The sequence below is a fragment of the Sorex fumeus genome, unplaced genomic scaffold (genome assembly GCF_029834395.1).
Source record: "Sorex fumeus unplaced genomic scaffold, SorFum_2.1 ptg000047l, whole genome shotgun sequence".
In the NCBI taxonomy this organism is placed as follows: Eukaryota; Metazoa; Chordata; class Mammalia; order Eulipotyphla; family Soricidae; genus Sorex; species Sorex fumeus.
The window spans coordinates 15,673,901-15,690,673 of NW_026606104.1; the positions used below are offsets into that span (position 1 = coordinate 15,673,901).

Consider the following 16,773-nt stretch of genomic DNA (forward strand, 5'->3'; position numbering starts at 1 on the left):
TGTGCATTGCCGAGTGTCACCCACCCCAAAAAAAAAGATCTTGACATCTGCCTCTTCAAATGACCTGAACTTTTTGAAAATGTCAAGGCAATGAAATGATCAAATGTCCTAGTTTTTCTGAGGGTCAGTGGAATACCAAGAGATACACTCACAAACAGGAAATTCAGATAAATTGAAGGGAGTTGCTGCCCCTAAATACTTCTAGACTGAAGGAGCATGAATACAACTGATAATTATGTGTGACTGGCTTTTAATCAAGAAAAATGGTTTATTATAACTGGGAAGAAATTGATGGAGCTAGACTAGGTCCATGCATAGAAAAATAGTACAAAACAACAGTGATAGTGATGTTAATTTCCAATTTTGATCACTGATCTGTGACTGTGAAAGGAAATAATCTTGTTCTTAGAAAATCCTTGTCTTTAGTCCAGTGATGTAGGACTAAAGTGGCTTAATATCTGCAATTTACTCTCAGATAATTGGGTAGAGAAAGTAGAGAAAGATAAAATGATAAAACCATCATAGTAAAATATTAGCTTTGGAGAAAGGAGAGAAAAGGTTTTATTTGGAAAGTTTTTCCATCAGGCTTTGAAACTTTTTGTAAGTCTTTATCTTAACATAAGACATTTTATGAAAAAGATAGCACCTTTCTGCCATATCCTGTGAATACTGCTCCAGTTTTTCCTCCTCCTTTCCATTGTGTAATAATGTATTTCTCTTTTGTTTTATCACACAGAAAATTTAATTTTAATTCATAGCTGCCAAATAAATAATTTATAAATAAATTTTAAAATGCAAATGATCTGTCTATTGCTAAGGATGTGTATATGTACATATTTTCTTTTAATCTTCAGAGTTTATTACCTTAAAAAAACCCCTAAAGCTAATAAATTTTAATTTGATATGTACCAGGTGATCTTGATCACTTAACATCCCGTTACTCATAGGTTTGCTTGAGTGAGTGCCAGTAACGTCTCCGTTCGTCCCTGTCACATGCTAGTGTAGCCCAATGATGTCTGCTCATTCTAAGAACACAAAGAGCCTCAAACTGATCTCTCAGGGTCAGGATCTCGTACATGAGCGGCCACGCGATTTTTGATGTCCTGTTGAATCCAGTCGATAATGACTCTAGTCCAGCGGTCATCTCCAAATCGCATTACATGTCCAGCCCATCTGATTTTCGACGCCTTGGCAAACAAGACAGCGTCCCTGATTCTCAATGTCGACGGAGGTCAGAACTCCGGATTCTCTCTCTCACTTGAGTGAAGCGTGATACTTTGCTCTTACAATTCATCTTGGGGATACCCGAATAGCATTCTCATCCTGTTTTCATAGGTCCCAGGTCTCTGAGGCATATGTTAATGCAGGAAGAACAGTGCAATCGAAGAGATGTGTCCAGAGCCGGAGGTTCTTCATTCTCTTAGCTATTTCTTTGATGCTCTTGAAGGCGTTCCAAGCCACTCTCTTCCTCCTGCGCAACTCAGGTGCCAGGTCATTCATCATGTTGATTTGTCAACCTAGGTGCACATAACTGTTGCACTTGAAGATGTTCATTCCGTTGAGAGTGAATGGAACGTCAGGAATGAGACTGTTTCTCATAAACATTGTCTTTGTGAGATTCATCTGCATTCCGACCTTTCCACACTCATGATCGAAATCGGCCAGCATATTTACCGCTTGGCTGATGTTTGGTGTTATTAGAACAATGTCATCAGGGAAGTGGAAGTGCTGTAGTTGCCAACCACCTAACTTCACTCCCATTCCTTCCCATTCCAGCCATCGCATGATGTTCTCGAGGGTGGCACTGAAAAGTTTTGATGAATTGTTATCACCCTGCTGAACCTCTCTCTTGACATGGATGATCATTTCCTTATAGAATGGTGAGATCCTGGTAGTGAATCCATAATACAGCTTAGGGAGGATCCTGATGTATTGTATTTGAATGCCCTGTTTGGCTGGGCTTCTATGACTACTTCCATCTCAGCAGAATCAAAGGCCTTCTTTAAATCAATGAATGTTAAACAGAGCGGCATCTTGAACTCCCGAGAAACCTCAGTGAGCTTGGTTATTGTGTGGGTATGATCGATTGGGCTGAATCCTTTTCTGAACCCGGCTTGCTTGCATGGTTGTCCTTCATCTAGTCTTCTGCCAATCCTAATCAGGTTGACTCGAATGAACAGCTTGTAGATGACAAATAGGCAGATCCGGCGATAGCTGCCAATGTCGTGGATGTCTACCTTCTTGTACAGCAGTACAGTCCTGCTGGTTTTCCATTGGGACAGAACCTTGCATTCAGACAGGTAGTGTGTGAAGAGAAGAGCCAGTGTATTGATGAGTACTGATGGCAGGTTTTTCAAGTGTTCAGGTCTGATCCTGTCTTGGTCACGTGCTGTTCACTTCTTTACTGATGAAATGGTGTGTCGGATTTCAGAAGGCAGAACATTGGGAATGACATATCCATCTTGAGGAATTTGATATGTGGGCAGGTGGACATGGCTATTGAAGAGTTCCGAGTAGAAGTCATGGATAATCTTCTCCATTGCCCTTCTGGAAGATGTGATAGATCCATCAGGGCGTTGGAGGGCAGTCATCTTGGTCTTGTACTTGGTGAAGGACAGGCAGGCGTTGCAAATGCTTTTCCTGGCTTCTGCCACATTTGCCAGCACTGTTGCTCTTCTCTCTTTGAGGTCTTCCTTTATCACTTCTCCACATTGCTTTGTGAGCTCCACGTTCGCTTGCAGTTGCCTGAGGCTTGCACCAAGCCATGTTGGCAAATGAGCTCGAGAGTTTTCAAAGACAAGTGCCTTTTTGTGGCTTTCTCTCTCTTGGGGTTCCTCGCGCAATCATGGAGGTGCTGAACCAGTCCATCGTATTCCTCATCAATGTTGTCAACGATGGCATCTTCCCATGTTGCTGCAATACTGCCAAAGAGCTCCCAGTTTGTGGTCGTTCTGGGAGTTCTCTTCTTAAACTTTGCAGCGCTTTCTTCCTGCTCCATGATGTAGAATTTTGCATGAAGGAGACAGTGGTCCAATCCCATTTGGAATTTTGGGACAACAGCGACATCAGTCAGGAAAAACCATTAACTGAATATGATGTGTTCTATTTCATTGTGGAACTGTCCACCAAGAGACTCCCATGACCAGCGTTTAGATTCAAAACTGTGAGTTACCATGGATGGTCTTGGTCAACATGATGAACTCAGATAGTCTCTCACCTTGTTCGTTCCATTCTAGGCCATGGGTCCTTATGTGGAGTTCTTCGCCTGATCTTCTTGGTCCTATCTTGGCATTAAAATCACCGACAATGATCTGTAGGTGTGGCATTGCTACTTCTTTATAGAACTTCTCCATCTCCATGTAGAACTTTTCAATTTTTCCTTCATCATAATTGGATGTTAGTGCGTAGACAACGAAGATAGAAACTGCTGGCAATGAGCCACATCTGTTCAAGTGTAATCTTCTGATTTGGGTCGTTAGGCATTCGAATGAATCAATGCTCATGGCCACATTCATGTTGACAAGAACACCAACAATGGCACCAAAATGGCAATAATAATGCCATTTCATAAAGCATTCACTGATTCAGACTCAACATGATAAATTTAAAAAAATTCTAATCTTTTATTGAAGGGGAAGTGAAGGTATATCTTTAAGATCTGCTTATTTCTATCTACTTTTTCCACCAAACCCAATGCCTTTCTTTGTTAGTAGAAGTCAAAACCAGAAAAATTGTTTCTTTAATTGCTTTTTTTCTCCTCAGCCCTAGATTTCTAGGATTCTAGTTGTTGGGTATTTGGTACAAAAAACAGAGGAGGCGGGGGATTTACAGTGGCAAGTTGGCACTTATTGCACATGACTAAGTGATGAGAGTTGGCATTTCTACTAATAAAATATATTAGCAGATGTGTACTCAATGTAATGCCCTGAGAAGGACACAGCTGTATGTAAGAGCTATTTAAGTTGAAAGTATCTAATTGGAATTTAAACATGAGTATACACCAATCAATCCAGAGTCAAGGACTTTTTTCTAAAATGATTGACCTGGTGTCTTCAAATGTGTCAAAGTCCTAAAAAACTAAAACGAAAATTTCATAAATGGGAGTAGCTGTGACAGCTAAATCTCTTCCCTAATTAACTTTTTATTAAGAAGACTGCAGTATTCTGGATTAAATTCTGGATCAGATAAAATATGTATTAGGGGGTCTTCACTAATTAACTTTTTATTAAGAAGACTGCAACATTCTGGATTAAATTCTGGATCAGATGCAGGATATATGAGAGGATATTATTACATTTGAGTGAGATCTATAGATTATGTAACAATATGTATCAATGATAATTGCACTGCAGTTTTGTAAGATTAGTATTAAAGAAGATCTCTATTTTGTATATATTATCTAAAATCAGGTATAATTAGAGGCTAAAAATTGGAGGGAGCAGATAGTCTATATTCTCAGAAAAACAAAGTCTCTTCAATTCTTGTCCAAAGATTCTCAAAAATTTATAGGCCACATCAATATTTGCATTCATCAATACAACATCATCACTTTAATGTGATATGCATTAACATGGTATACTTTTCAGCATGACATTAGAAGTGAGAGTACAGAGGAAACAAGGAAAAATGGTAGCAATGTGATTCAGCAGCCATTCATTAAATGAGGCTTGCCAAGTAGATTATAGATGTTGAAACTACTACTAAGATTATAGATCCTAATCCCGGAATATATCCTGCAATCTCCAGTCTTATCAATAAGAAACATAAAATCAACACTCAATTTTTTTTTTAAAAACTGGAAGGTTGATTTCTTAGAATGGAAATTTTGTGGGTGCTGGTGTCAAGAAAAATTCATTGCAAAAACTGCAGAAGGTCTTTGAACTGTCAAGTGATTTGCTAGCAAATTCCTGATACAAAAATACAGACCACTAATCCATTCTTGTAAGTGGGAGAAGTGCAGAAGGCAGAGTGGATGACAGAAGACAAAAATCAGTGGAAAGCAAGGCAGACATTAAAGATGAAAAGGGGAGATGGAGGGGAGGAAAAGGCAGAATACTGAGACTTGGATCCTTGCAGGCAGTTATAAGACGAATTTAGGTCACAGACATCACTGAAAAGTCAAGAAGCGGTTAAGGACTCCCGAGTATGAAGAGAAAAACTGCATTTTGACGGTATGGGTGAAGAGGGCAGAGAAAGAGATCTCGGGTGGGGAACACCAAAAGAAAAACGTGAAATCGGGATTACAGAAAACTGGTGGGAAGGACACTTGGAGCAAGGACGAAAAGTCTTGCAAAGGTCGGGGGAAAGTCTTACAAAGGTCGGGGAAGAGGACGGTGTGGGAAGCGAGCGCGGGAGCGTCGGGCCGGCTGCGCGGCCGCGTGCGTTGGGGACCACCGCAGTCAGCGGCTCTGCCAACCGGGGCGGTGGTGAGGCGCGCGGGCCGTGGGTAGGTTGCGGGGTGGAGGGGGAGGTGTGCGCAGTGTTTGGTGATGTCATTGCGAGCCAGTGAGTGGTGAAATTTAACACCGGCCGGATTTGTTTGGCTCCTCTTCTTCCCGGGGAAGCAGCCGCCGGCAGTCGCCCTGGAGCTCCCGCAGTTGCCACGGGCCCCTTCGCGCTTGTCTATTTCCGAAGTGGGTGTGTGTGCGCGGGTCTGACAACTGCTGGTGCCGGTCGTTCCCAGGGACTTCCTCCCCCTGGTTCATCTCCCTTCCCTCCCCGCCCCTCCCTCGTTTCTCGTCCCAGGCCCAAGACTGAGGGCTCCGGTGGAGCCACTGAGTCGCCTGTGAACCACTAGTGAACTAGGGGCTACACTCGCAACCCGGCTCGGGCGTCCCGCCGCCAGCCGGTGAGCTCTCGTCCCTCCCCCGGGAGCACTTCGCCTGGGCTAGCCCGTCGTCGGGCTCCGGAGCCTTGCCGTCTCCTTTTCGGGTGCTCTTTCTGCCCCTCACCACATCTCCACCCTTTCTCTTCCCTCCCCATTTTGTTATTGTTGTTGTTGCGATTGGGGGGTGGGGGTGGAGGACATCGTTTTCACGTGATTTTAATTTTTTTTCCCTTTCCTTTTCCAAGGACTGTACCTGCATCTTTAGCAGTTGGGACCTGGCTTCTGTTTCCCGTTTGCGCTTCGCTGCACGGACAAATGCAGACAAATGCATTTAGGAACCCACAGGAAACAGCGTGCAAAGTTCTCCCCCAAGGCAAAAACGTAAGTACCTCCGGCCCTCGGGACCCGGCAGGGGCTGGCATCTCCGTGATCCTCCGCCCCCCCCCCCCCCCCCTATCAGCTGAGCCGTTTGAAGGTCTGTGCACCTTCGGTTGGGAAGTTTTATTGAAGCCGGGGGCCGGTATCCTCCTGTTCTCGATTAGTGTAACCCGGAGTTTGAAAGGAGGCTTCTTAACTAGGGATCTCAGAAGATTTATGCCCCGGAGGAAAAGCTCCCGGACGCGCGCGCTCCGACGCGCGCCAGGACTGCTGGCGCGTCAGCTTGGACGCCTGTGCCGGCCCCTCCGGCTCAGGCTCCAGCTCCCGCTCCCACCGCCCTAGCACCCTCCTCCCCTTCTTCCTAGGGGTCCTGGAGGTACTTCTTGGGGCACCCACGGTTGGGGCGCTGTCGGTGCCCGGGATGCTGTAAAGCGCACCGAAAGTGCCCGGCACCAGAACTGCTGCTGGGCCACCAAACTGGTGGAGATGGGTCGCGCCAAAGCAAACGTCAGGTCGCTGCGGGGTGCACGGGACGTGGAGGAATTCGCCGCTTGACTTCTTTGGGTATCCAGCCAACGTGCTGCCCATGTGGGCCAAGTCTGCGCCCGGCTTGCTGACCTGTCACTGGGGAAGTGGCGTTTGCGACTGGGATGGGGGACCCCAGGACCGTGGCGGGTGCGGGAGGCGGGGCTGCTCATGTAGAGATGTACTCGCGCTAATTCTTGATTGGCACCTCGAGGCCCCTTTGGGCACTGGATGTACCCCCATCTCTTCACGAAGAGATGCTGGGGAGGGGTGGGGGGAGGGTCGCAAGACCTTGCTTACTTGCCGCGGGCGGTTTTAAGAAGTCGTTGGGAAATGGAAATTTGCTTCTGGCCTGGGGCGGGTGGGTAGGAGGCTGCTTGAGTGCCGCTGCCCCTGAGGACTGTACGTGGGAGGTGAACTGGACTGTTCTGATCTTGCCAGCCTGGAGCGGGGTACAGAGAAAGACCGCCTTGTGGTGATGTTTGTATGTACACGTGCTCCCTAGCCACAAGCTTGTGCTTTCATTCCTCCACCCCCAAAGTGCCTCTAAGCTTCCCAAACCAGCAGGAGGCGCCTCCCTGCTCCCCTTGTGGGTGAATTAGAGTTGGTGCTGGGGGTTTGGGGGGGGGACTTGCCATCTCTGCTGCTAGGTGCTTGTGGCAAGCTCTGGAGGTCTCCATAGACATCACAGCCCCTAATGCCCCCACCTACCCCCTCCCAGCCAGAGGTTATCTCCAGTCTCTACCCACTTCTCCTGACTTAAGTGAACCCTCTGGAACCACTGGTTTGGAGTGCAGAGACCAGGCCTATCACCAGGTGAAATCTTACAGGAGGAGGTGCAGGGTCTTGGGAGCCATTGGGAAACTGTCTGCCCCAGCCTCCAAGCCCATCCATTGCCATCTTTCTTCCAGCCTCAAGGGCGTTCCCTTAACCTCTGCACAGGGCCTTGCTACGGCCACCACAGTTGGGAGCAGTGATGGACCAGTAGATTAAAGCTGATCTGCTCCCGGCTTCTGTCTTGCCTAGTTTACACTTTCCTTACAGACGTTCTCAGGCTCTTTGCAAATTCTTGGGCAGTTAGGGTTTGCAAATTGGGTCCATATGACTGGGAAAATGGGGGAAGGCCATGCAGGAGAGGCCAGGAAACAGAATGGATCACACCAAAGAACTTCAGAGGGAAAATTAGACTACGTGGAACAGGAAAAGAACCCATGTGGGGAGATATCTGGAAGGGCACTGTGCTCTTAGCTGCTATCCTGGAGGGCCTCCCTGCCCGGAATATGCTGCCTCTGCAAATCCAGTTTGTTCCACTGCTGTAGCCATTGGGAAAAGGCTGCAGAGAATTTAGGATGATTCAAAGTTACATCAGATGGTGTCTTACAACACTAACCATACACCGTACACGTGCAAGTTGAGAACAAGGTGCTTGTTGAGCTGAGAATATAGTTTCTTTTTTAAAAAAAAAAATCTGTTTCCATAAGAAAAGAAGTCCCAGACTTCATAGTTAGGGGGCTTTGGAGAAGCAGCTGATTAACTGATGATAATGCCAGGCCACGGAATTAAACCTTAGAGACCCTAATGAAACCTCTGAGGTTTTCATTTTCCACCATCCTTTTGTGGAGAAGTTTTGTAAGAGTAGGGACAGCTTTTTAAAATCGCAATGCAGATTAGTCATCCAAAAACATTTTCAGTTTTAAAACTGGATCCTGAAAGACAATGTATTCCATGGGACTGTTTTCAGATGGGCTCCCAAATGTGAGTTTGTGGAATATTTTTGGTGGAATTAATAAAAGGAAATGATAAATTGAACATTGATTTAACATAGTATCAGAGTAGCCTCCCAGGCAGACTATTATGATAATTAAAGGTTTTCTATAACCAAGCTGAGGGAAAGGGGTTTTGGATGTAAGGCTATGTTTCTTAGTTGGCATGAAGTTCTATTTTTAAAGTTGCTTAGTTATCTGTGTTCAAGGAAATGGTTGAAAAGTACTGATGTCTCGGAAACAGTTGAAAAATTTTGGAAAGTAATTTTGAGTGTTGTTTAAACATTCTCTTTGGGGATTGTGTAGCTACAAAAAGAAACGAAATTTTATTATGGAAATTAGAAGAGCTTTGCTAGTTTCCTGGCCATGCTTTGCAAGTAGACTTATTTTAGAACCTGTGACTCTTTCTGTTATTCATTCATCCATTCATCATTCATTCAACAAATGCTTACTGAGCTCTGAGTTGAGCTTGTGGTTCCAGCATAAGGGATGCAATTATTGAGCTACACAGAAACATAATTGCTGCCCTCCCTATTCGAGTCCATTATAGGAAATTGGAAATGAAACAACCAGGATTAGCAAAATGAGATAAGGGGGAAACCCTGGAAGGAAATGCAGATCAAAGAAGGTCCTAGTCCGAGATTTAGTGGAAAAGACATGGAATTTTGCAGCCAAAGAGGACAGCTGAAAAAAAAAAAAGCAAAAATAGTTCAGAGATGAGATAGCAGTGTACATTTGAGTGCTTGAAAGAGGTAAAGTTGATTGGGACACACGTTTCTATGGAAGTCAGGAGGAAGTAATGAACTTGAGCTGGATATGTAAACAGAGACTTAGGATGAATGGTCTTTAAACAGTGTTAGTTTCTTAGCTAAATAGAGTGAAGTTAGGATGACTTCACATCCAAATCTTGGGATCAGTGCACAACCAGAGATGCTAAGAAGTTACATATTTGCTGAAATTCAGGGTTGCCTTGAGTGAAGATGGGCTTTCATCCATTCATTCGTTCATTCATTCATTTAAGAGTCTGAAGCAACAGTAGGTACCAGAAACTCCGTCAGGCAAGGCAGAAGTTTAAAAATCTCTGGTATTATTAGGCTAAATGAGTATGACCATTTGTCATGGGACTCTAAGGCATTTTGATCACCTGAAGTCCTTCAGTATCTATCTCTTTGCTTTTGAACTGTATTTAAGTTTGAAGTATAACCAAGAGTTTAGGTATCTACACTGTAAAAGTTGTACAAATTCTTCTTTTATTTCAATAGTCTAAGAAACTTGTTGTATGTAAGTCAGTAGCAACACTTTACTCCCTGAATCACACATCTTTATTCCCAATGGAGAGATGAGATATAATTTTTCAGTTATTTTAGTATCAAAGGGCAGAGATTTTACTATTTCTGGATAAGAACAACTAATAAAGAGCAAAATACATAAAGCTGTCATGACTAGAGAGATTTTTGGCTTCTAAATGTATTGGGATGGAAATTGTTGAAATTGTGGATATATGTATATATCGCATATGGTTGTTTTTCAGATCAGTTCGCCCTTTCCAATTGGCTTAAGTGAAAACCACCAACTCATAAAATTGCTCATTTAAAAAAACTTCATAAGGCCTTCTTACTATTATATGTTGAATTTATGAAGACATGAGGGTCATAAAAGATATGCAGCATGATTTTTAAGGGTCTCCTGAGTGTACTAAAAAAATCCCAATTATAGATCTCTACCTCTTCATTAGTTTATAAACTTCAGTTCTGAGGTGCATTTTTATATATGTGATTTGAAATAATCACCTAAAATCACCTGGTTAAAGGATGATATTTACTGGGTTTAAGGAGCGATAGCACAGCAGCAGGGCGTTTGCCTTGCACGCAGCCAACATGGCCGGCCCGAGTTCGATTCCTCCGCCCCTCTCGGAGAGCCCGGCAAGCTGCCGAGAGTATCTTGCCCGCACAGCAAAGCCTAGCAAGCTACCCGTGACGTATTCGATATGCCAAACACAGTAACAACAAAGTCTCCAATGGAGACGTTACTGGGCCTGCTCGAGCAAATTGATAAACAACGGGAGGACAGTGACAGTGACAGTGAAGTTTTCCTTCCTCCTGGACTTGCTAGGAATGGACTTGTTTGCTTCTCTAGAAAGAAATAGTATTTTTCATTTTTCTCCCTGAAGTCATTGAGGGCTGAATTGCTAAGTGAATAGTGTTGATTGTTGTACATTTCTTCTTTATATATATACATACATATATATGGGGATTATATATAAGTATATGGACTCCAGATTGTGGAACTGTCAATCCTGAGTTTACCAAGTGCTGTAAACCATAACCCATCTTCCAGGCCCCACTAAACTTTCATGATTCATGCACTTTTATTAATTACTTTAAATCTGAATGAAGTAAATTTGTGAGATTTCTCTAGTATCTCAGTGTCAGGTTACCCGCTATAGGTGATTCATGATTCCTTTCGCATTCAGTTTTCTTCTAAGGAGAAGCATAATGCCAAATCTCCTTCAGCAAATAATTTGAGCAGTTTTTTACATCTCATTGATTAAAGTTAGGTCATTGTGAAAACAAAATTTGAAAGGAAAATAGTTTCCTTTTACTCACACTCTTAATCACATTGGAACTGGTTCTGGAGAACTCAGGGATTAGTTTAATTTCCCACAGTGATATTCCTCCTTATTTGCACATTACGGTGTCCTGAAAAGTGGTGAAAACTAGTCACACAAAGTAAAATCAGAATCTCTAGGGTTTGGAGTGGGGCAGGCAGCACAAAATTACCCTTGGTGTTTAAAACACCCCACACAGTTTACACCTGTCCATTGGTAGACTAAAACATCAAAAACCAGGTTGAATTGACATCATTTCCTGTACATTATCTCATCTAGAACAGTCATCCTCAGAATGTCACTGTCACTGTCCTCCCATTGTTCATCGATTTTCTTGAGTGGGCCCAGTAGAGTCTCCATTGTGAGACTTTGTTGTTACTGTGTTTGGCATATCAAATACATTATGGGTAGTTTGCCAGGCTTTGTCATGCGGGCGAGATACTCTCAGTAGCTTGCCCTTGCCGGGGACTCTGAGAGGGGCAGAGGAATCGAACTCGGGTGGGCCATGTTAGCTGCTTGCAAGGCAAACGCCCTACCCGCTGTGCTATCACTCCAGCCCCCTCAGAGTGTATTTCCCAGATTTGTAGTTCGGCATTAACTAGGAATTGGTTAAAAATGCAGTTTCTCCAGGGAGCACCAAATAGAGGGTGTTGGGAGGATCCTCCCAGGATGGGAGAAGCATGCTGAAAGTAGACTATAGATCAAACATGGTTGCCGCTCAATGCCTCGTTTGCAAACCACAACACCCATAAGGAGAGAGAGAGAACAAAAGGGAATGCCCTGCCACAGAGGCAGGGTGGGATGGGGGGGATGGGGAGGTGGGAGGGATAACGGGACCCGTGGTGGTGGAAAGTGGGCAGCGTTGGAGGGATGGGTATTTGATCATTGTATAATTGAAATCCAAGCACAAAAATTTGTAAGTCTACAACTGTACCTCATGGTGTTTTTTAATAAAAATTTTAAAAATGCAGTTTCTACAGCTACACCTAAACCTAGTGAGTCAGCAACTCTTAGGTGAGGCCCAGAAATCCTTAATACGCACTTCAGGTGATTTTGATGTTCAGGAAAGTTCTGAAATCATAATCTATATCAGTGGAAAGGATTTTTTAAAGAGTCAAATCTTATTTTGTCATGTTATAAACCCATACATATGTAATTTAAGCAAAGTAATATTTACATTATAAATTCAAGGTAACTACAAGTAGCAAATGTTCTAACCTTTTTTTCTTGAGTTGGAATTTAAACATTCTATATTAACATAACTTATTTTAAGATGTATAAATTCTTAGAATACTCTCGGATCTCTATCGCAGGGTTCGGGAACTGCCTTTTTTTTTTCGTCTCAAGTATCTCAGGTGGTTCTTTTGCTAGCTAACATTTGAGAGTTGTTGTTCTACCATATGTGTCAGAATTTATTGAAAGTTTTAAATGGACTCTTTGCCCATTACTTCAAATCTCAGTAATGATCACACTGATTTGTTTATGTAGTCAAAGACAGTTATTAAATGTTATTTCAAAAGTTTGTCTCATAAATGATGTTGTCTGTATTAAGTATGATCACAGAATGTGAATATTCCACTTAGAACTGGTTAATATTTTAATTAAAATGGTATTACCATTGTATTATTGAAAATAATTAGAATTTATCTTATTTGCTCACTTTGTAAAAGGTCATTTCTAAAATTATGATACTCCTCATACTATATCATATAAACATATTAGTAGTAAAACATATTAACACTGTAAATATAAAACATATTAACACTGTAAATATAGCACTGTCCTTCGGTTGTTCATTGATTTGCTCGAGCGGGCACCAATAACATCTCCATTGTGAGACTTGTTACTGTTTTTTTTTGGCATATCGAATACGCTATAGGGAGCTTGCCAGTCTCTGCCTGTGCAGACGGGATACTCTCAGTAGCTTGCCGGCCTCTCCGAGAGGGATGGAGAAATCGAACCCGGGTTGGCCATGTGCAAGGCAAACGCCCTACCTGCTGTGCTATCACTATGTCTGATATGTTTTTTTTTCTGACAGTAAAACATATTAGTGGAAAAGAAAATATGAAATATTATTACATTTAGGCTTAATACAAAGAAAAAGTGTCTTTTAATGCACTCTAGATTTACAGATATGTCATTGGGAGCCACAGTGATAGAATTAAAAGACAGTATCTTATCATAAGTTAACCAAAACAATTGTTTTTGTCATGCTCATTAATTTTTGAAATAGATACATATATATATAAAACATTTTCATTTTGGGTGGAAAATATAGCATAGTGTACAGTTTTCAAGTAAAATCTATCCAAAATGTGGTAATACTAAAATACCACAAAATTTTTTTTTCTTAAATAATGAGTTTGAATGAATGACAAGAGTTATGAGTCTTGTAAAATTCATTTAAATATGACTTTCAGGTGGCTTCTAACATTTATGAAGCAAATAACCAATTCTGTATTTTTATAATCATTATGTTTAAGTGAAACTTACTCATATTATTTTGTATATGTCTTGTTTTCTACAAAAATTAATGTATGATGATTTAACATGATGTCACTGTCACTGTCCCTGTCCTCCCATTGTTCATTGATTTGCTCGAGCGGGCCCAGTAAAGTCTCTATTTTGAGACTTGTTGTTACTGTGTTTGGCATATCGAATACGTCATGGATAGCTTGCCAGGCTTTGCTGTTGCAGGCAAGATACTCTTGGTAGCTTGCTGGGCTCTCAGAGAGGGGCGGAGGAATTGGACCCGGGTCGGTCGGGTCAGCCACGTGCAAAGCAAATGCCCTACCACTGTGCTATTGCTCCAGCCCCAACATGATGTATATGATAATAATAAAAATACCGCTATACAACTTTATATATATTGAGTGATTTCCGTAGGTCAGACCATATTTTTCCAGACGTTTCAAGTTTGAACATCCAAGCTGAGCCCTTGCCCTTGACCCGTATGAATAGTGAAACACCATGCACCATGCTAATAAAAAATGGCTTAATTCTTAATTTATGTATAAATTAAAATAATATTTTAGTTCTTAATTTTTTTAAAGTATAATAAATTATGTTTGGAAATTTTGAGCAGAGAGCAGAGGGAGAGAAAGAGAGAGTAATGTATTGAAGAGAGCATGTAAAGAGCACTTCTCCAAGGGCAGAGAGAGCCCCAGGACACATCCCAGCCTTAGATATGCAAGTGTGAAAGTACACATCTAGGGGAGGGACAGGCGACACATGTGCTTGGGCACCACACACACACAGTAGCAACACATGTTCATGGGCAGCAAATGTGATGTTCTTAATCTTACACTAGAGTTCAAGTATAATCTTATACTTAATCTTATACTACTGGCTTTATAGGTTGTATAAATAATAAATTTCTCCAATTGCTTTTATTTTTTAGGAAACTGCTTCTTTTTATTGTGCTATGTGTGGCAGGGGATACTGTTCATGCACAAGAACAAGGTAAGAATGTTATCTTGTTATTCATTTGCTTGCTTAACAAGTAAGCTTTCATACAATAAAAACACATGACTTTTAAATCAGAATAATCTTTAAGTGAACATTAAACAATTAAAGAGACTACCCAGTACAATGAGAATGTAAGGGTGAAGTAACAATTTTGGGTGAAATATGACCTTTAAGAAATTACTCATATCTTCCGTCTGTGAAATTGCTTACATTTTTAGGCAACCTCTCTATAAAAAGGAAGTTTTGTGTAGTAAAAAGGCTTTGCTTGTGACTTCATTTTAAGTGGGAGTTCTTGGGGGTGGAAAACTGTGACTGAATTACCTTTGCACTTCTTGAAACAACACAAGCAAATACTAAATGTTCCATCCAGATTTACATCATTAAGAATCAGGATCAGATTTGCGTATCAGTGGGTTTGGGATTTTATTTTATACCAAAGAAGAGGTTTAGAAAATTATTCAGTGTTTTATTTTTATATCTGTTTTCCAGAATCTCTGTGAATTTTGTAAAGTTTTTATACCTGTTAACACCTAACTATTTTATTAACATACATGTTTAATTTATCTTATGTTTGCATTATGATGTTCTGATTGCCACCAAATGAATATGAAGAAGATAATCGGTCTGATTTCAGAATTCATAAAACAATTGTTTGTTGTCAAAGATTAAAAATTATACCAGAGAAAGAAACCCCAAAATTATGTTGAATCTTCAGACTGCATCTCCATTTCCCACTTTTCCCCCTTCCCTGCCTTTTGTTTAGTAGGACTGCCAAATTATTCATTCTCTTAGAGCAAACTATTCAATTGAGTGAGTCACTTATTAATTTGGTCAATCAAATTAGCAAAAGTGAAACAACCAGATAAAAAATCTAGTAGAACAAATGAATGAAATGCATGCTAGTCAGAAGGGGGCACAAAGGAAGGTGTGGTGCTATAAGACTGAACATTGTCCACACTGAAAGTATGCAAAAATAACAAGCATCTATTAAAGAATATATAAAGTAAAATATATCTTGGAAAACATTTTCTAATTCTCCTGTTTAGGGAATTAGATATAGATAGATGGATAAATAGATATCTGTAGATAGATAGATATGTTGGTGTTGGTTTGGGGATGTACCTGTTCATGATTTACTCCTGTTTCTGTGCTCAGGGGTCACTCCTGGATGACTTGGGGGATCATATTGGGTGCCAGGATCAAACCTGGACCAATTATGTGCAAGGCACTCACCTTACTCACTGTGTTATCACTTCAGTCCCAAGAATATATATTTTCTTCATTATGCTACCTTATCAAAGTTTTTATAATTAAGCTTATGATAGAATTGCTGAAAAAAATATTTAGATGGTGAGGTAATTACCCCCAGGGCTACAGGCTAATAAAAGAAGGAACCAATAATTCTGGTTGCATCACCTACAAGTGCTTTGAAATTAAGACTCTTAAACAATAGAGAAGATAAGGGAAAGATAATTGCTATTATTAATTAAACATAAACCCTTATACCTTGTGTCTTATTCTTTGCTTATACTTTATATATGCTACAGTAATCTGTTACCGTAGTTGAACCTACAGGGTAAATATTGTAGATGAGGAAAAAGAGGCTCAAAGAAAGGGCTTGCCCATGCCCATCTAGACTTGAGTCTAGATTTATTCATCTCTCACAACAAAAGAACTCTTATTTCACTGGGTATCATCTTGCTTTACAGTTGCTGTCACTGGGCTTTATGAGTTTAGTAATTTAGAAATGTATCTCATGAAAAATTAAAAACACCACCAAGGGAATATAAAAGGGAAATAAAAGATGAACAGATTTTTTTAATACAACTAATGAAAGGAGTAAGAAGTCAAATCTTTCAACCTTAAGATTTTATTTATAGAATACAAAATATACTCTTTTATTTTAGGTGAACTTCATAATTTGTAGTCTCCCTATAACTATAACATTTCATTTCGTGTACATCACAAAAAGAAAATTCCTTAAAAAATATCTTTCCAAAGCAGGGATATGGGCTCGTGGGAAGAGGACTTTCTGTGCAGAGTAAGTTCTGGGTGCTGGGGCTGGAGCGATAACACAGCGGGTTGGGTGTTTGCCTTACATGAAGCAGAACCAGGTTCGATTCCCAGCATCCCATATGGTCCCTCAAGCACCGCCCAGAGTAATTCCTGAGTGCAGAGCCTGGAGCAACACCTGTGCATCGCTG

The 16,773-nt window shown here is 41.3% G+C and overlaps 1 protein-coding gene across 1 annotated transcript in view; it reads left to right on the plus strand.

Moving 5' to 3' along the window:
• Window positions 1-5,538: 5,538 nt before the first annotated feature.
• Window positions 5,539-16,773, plus strand: part of COL24A1 (collagen type XXIV alpha 1 chain) — a 324,882-nt gene continuing 313,647 nt past the window's right edge. The window contains exons 1-3 of the mRNA XM_056123526.1: window positions 5,539-5,633; window positions 6,073-6,208; window positions 14,502-14,563. Of these exons, the coding sequence (XP_055979501.1) occupies window positions 6,153-6,208; window positions 14,502-14,563 (118 nt within the window). The 5' untranslated portion in view covers window positions 5,539-5,633; window positions 6,073-6,152. The remainder of the gene's footprint in view (window positions 5,634-6,072; window positions 6,209-14,501; window positions 14,564-16,773) is intronic.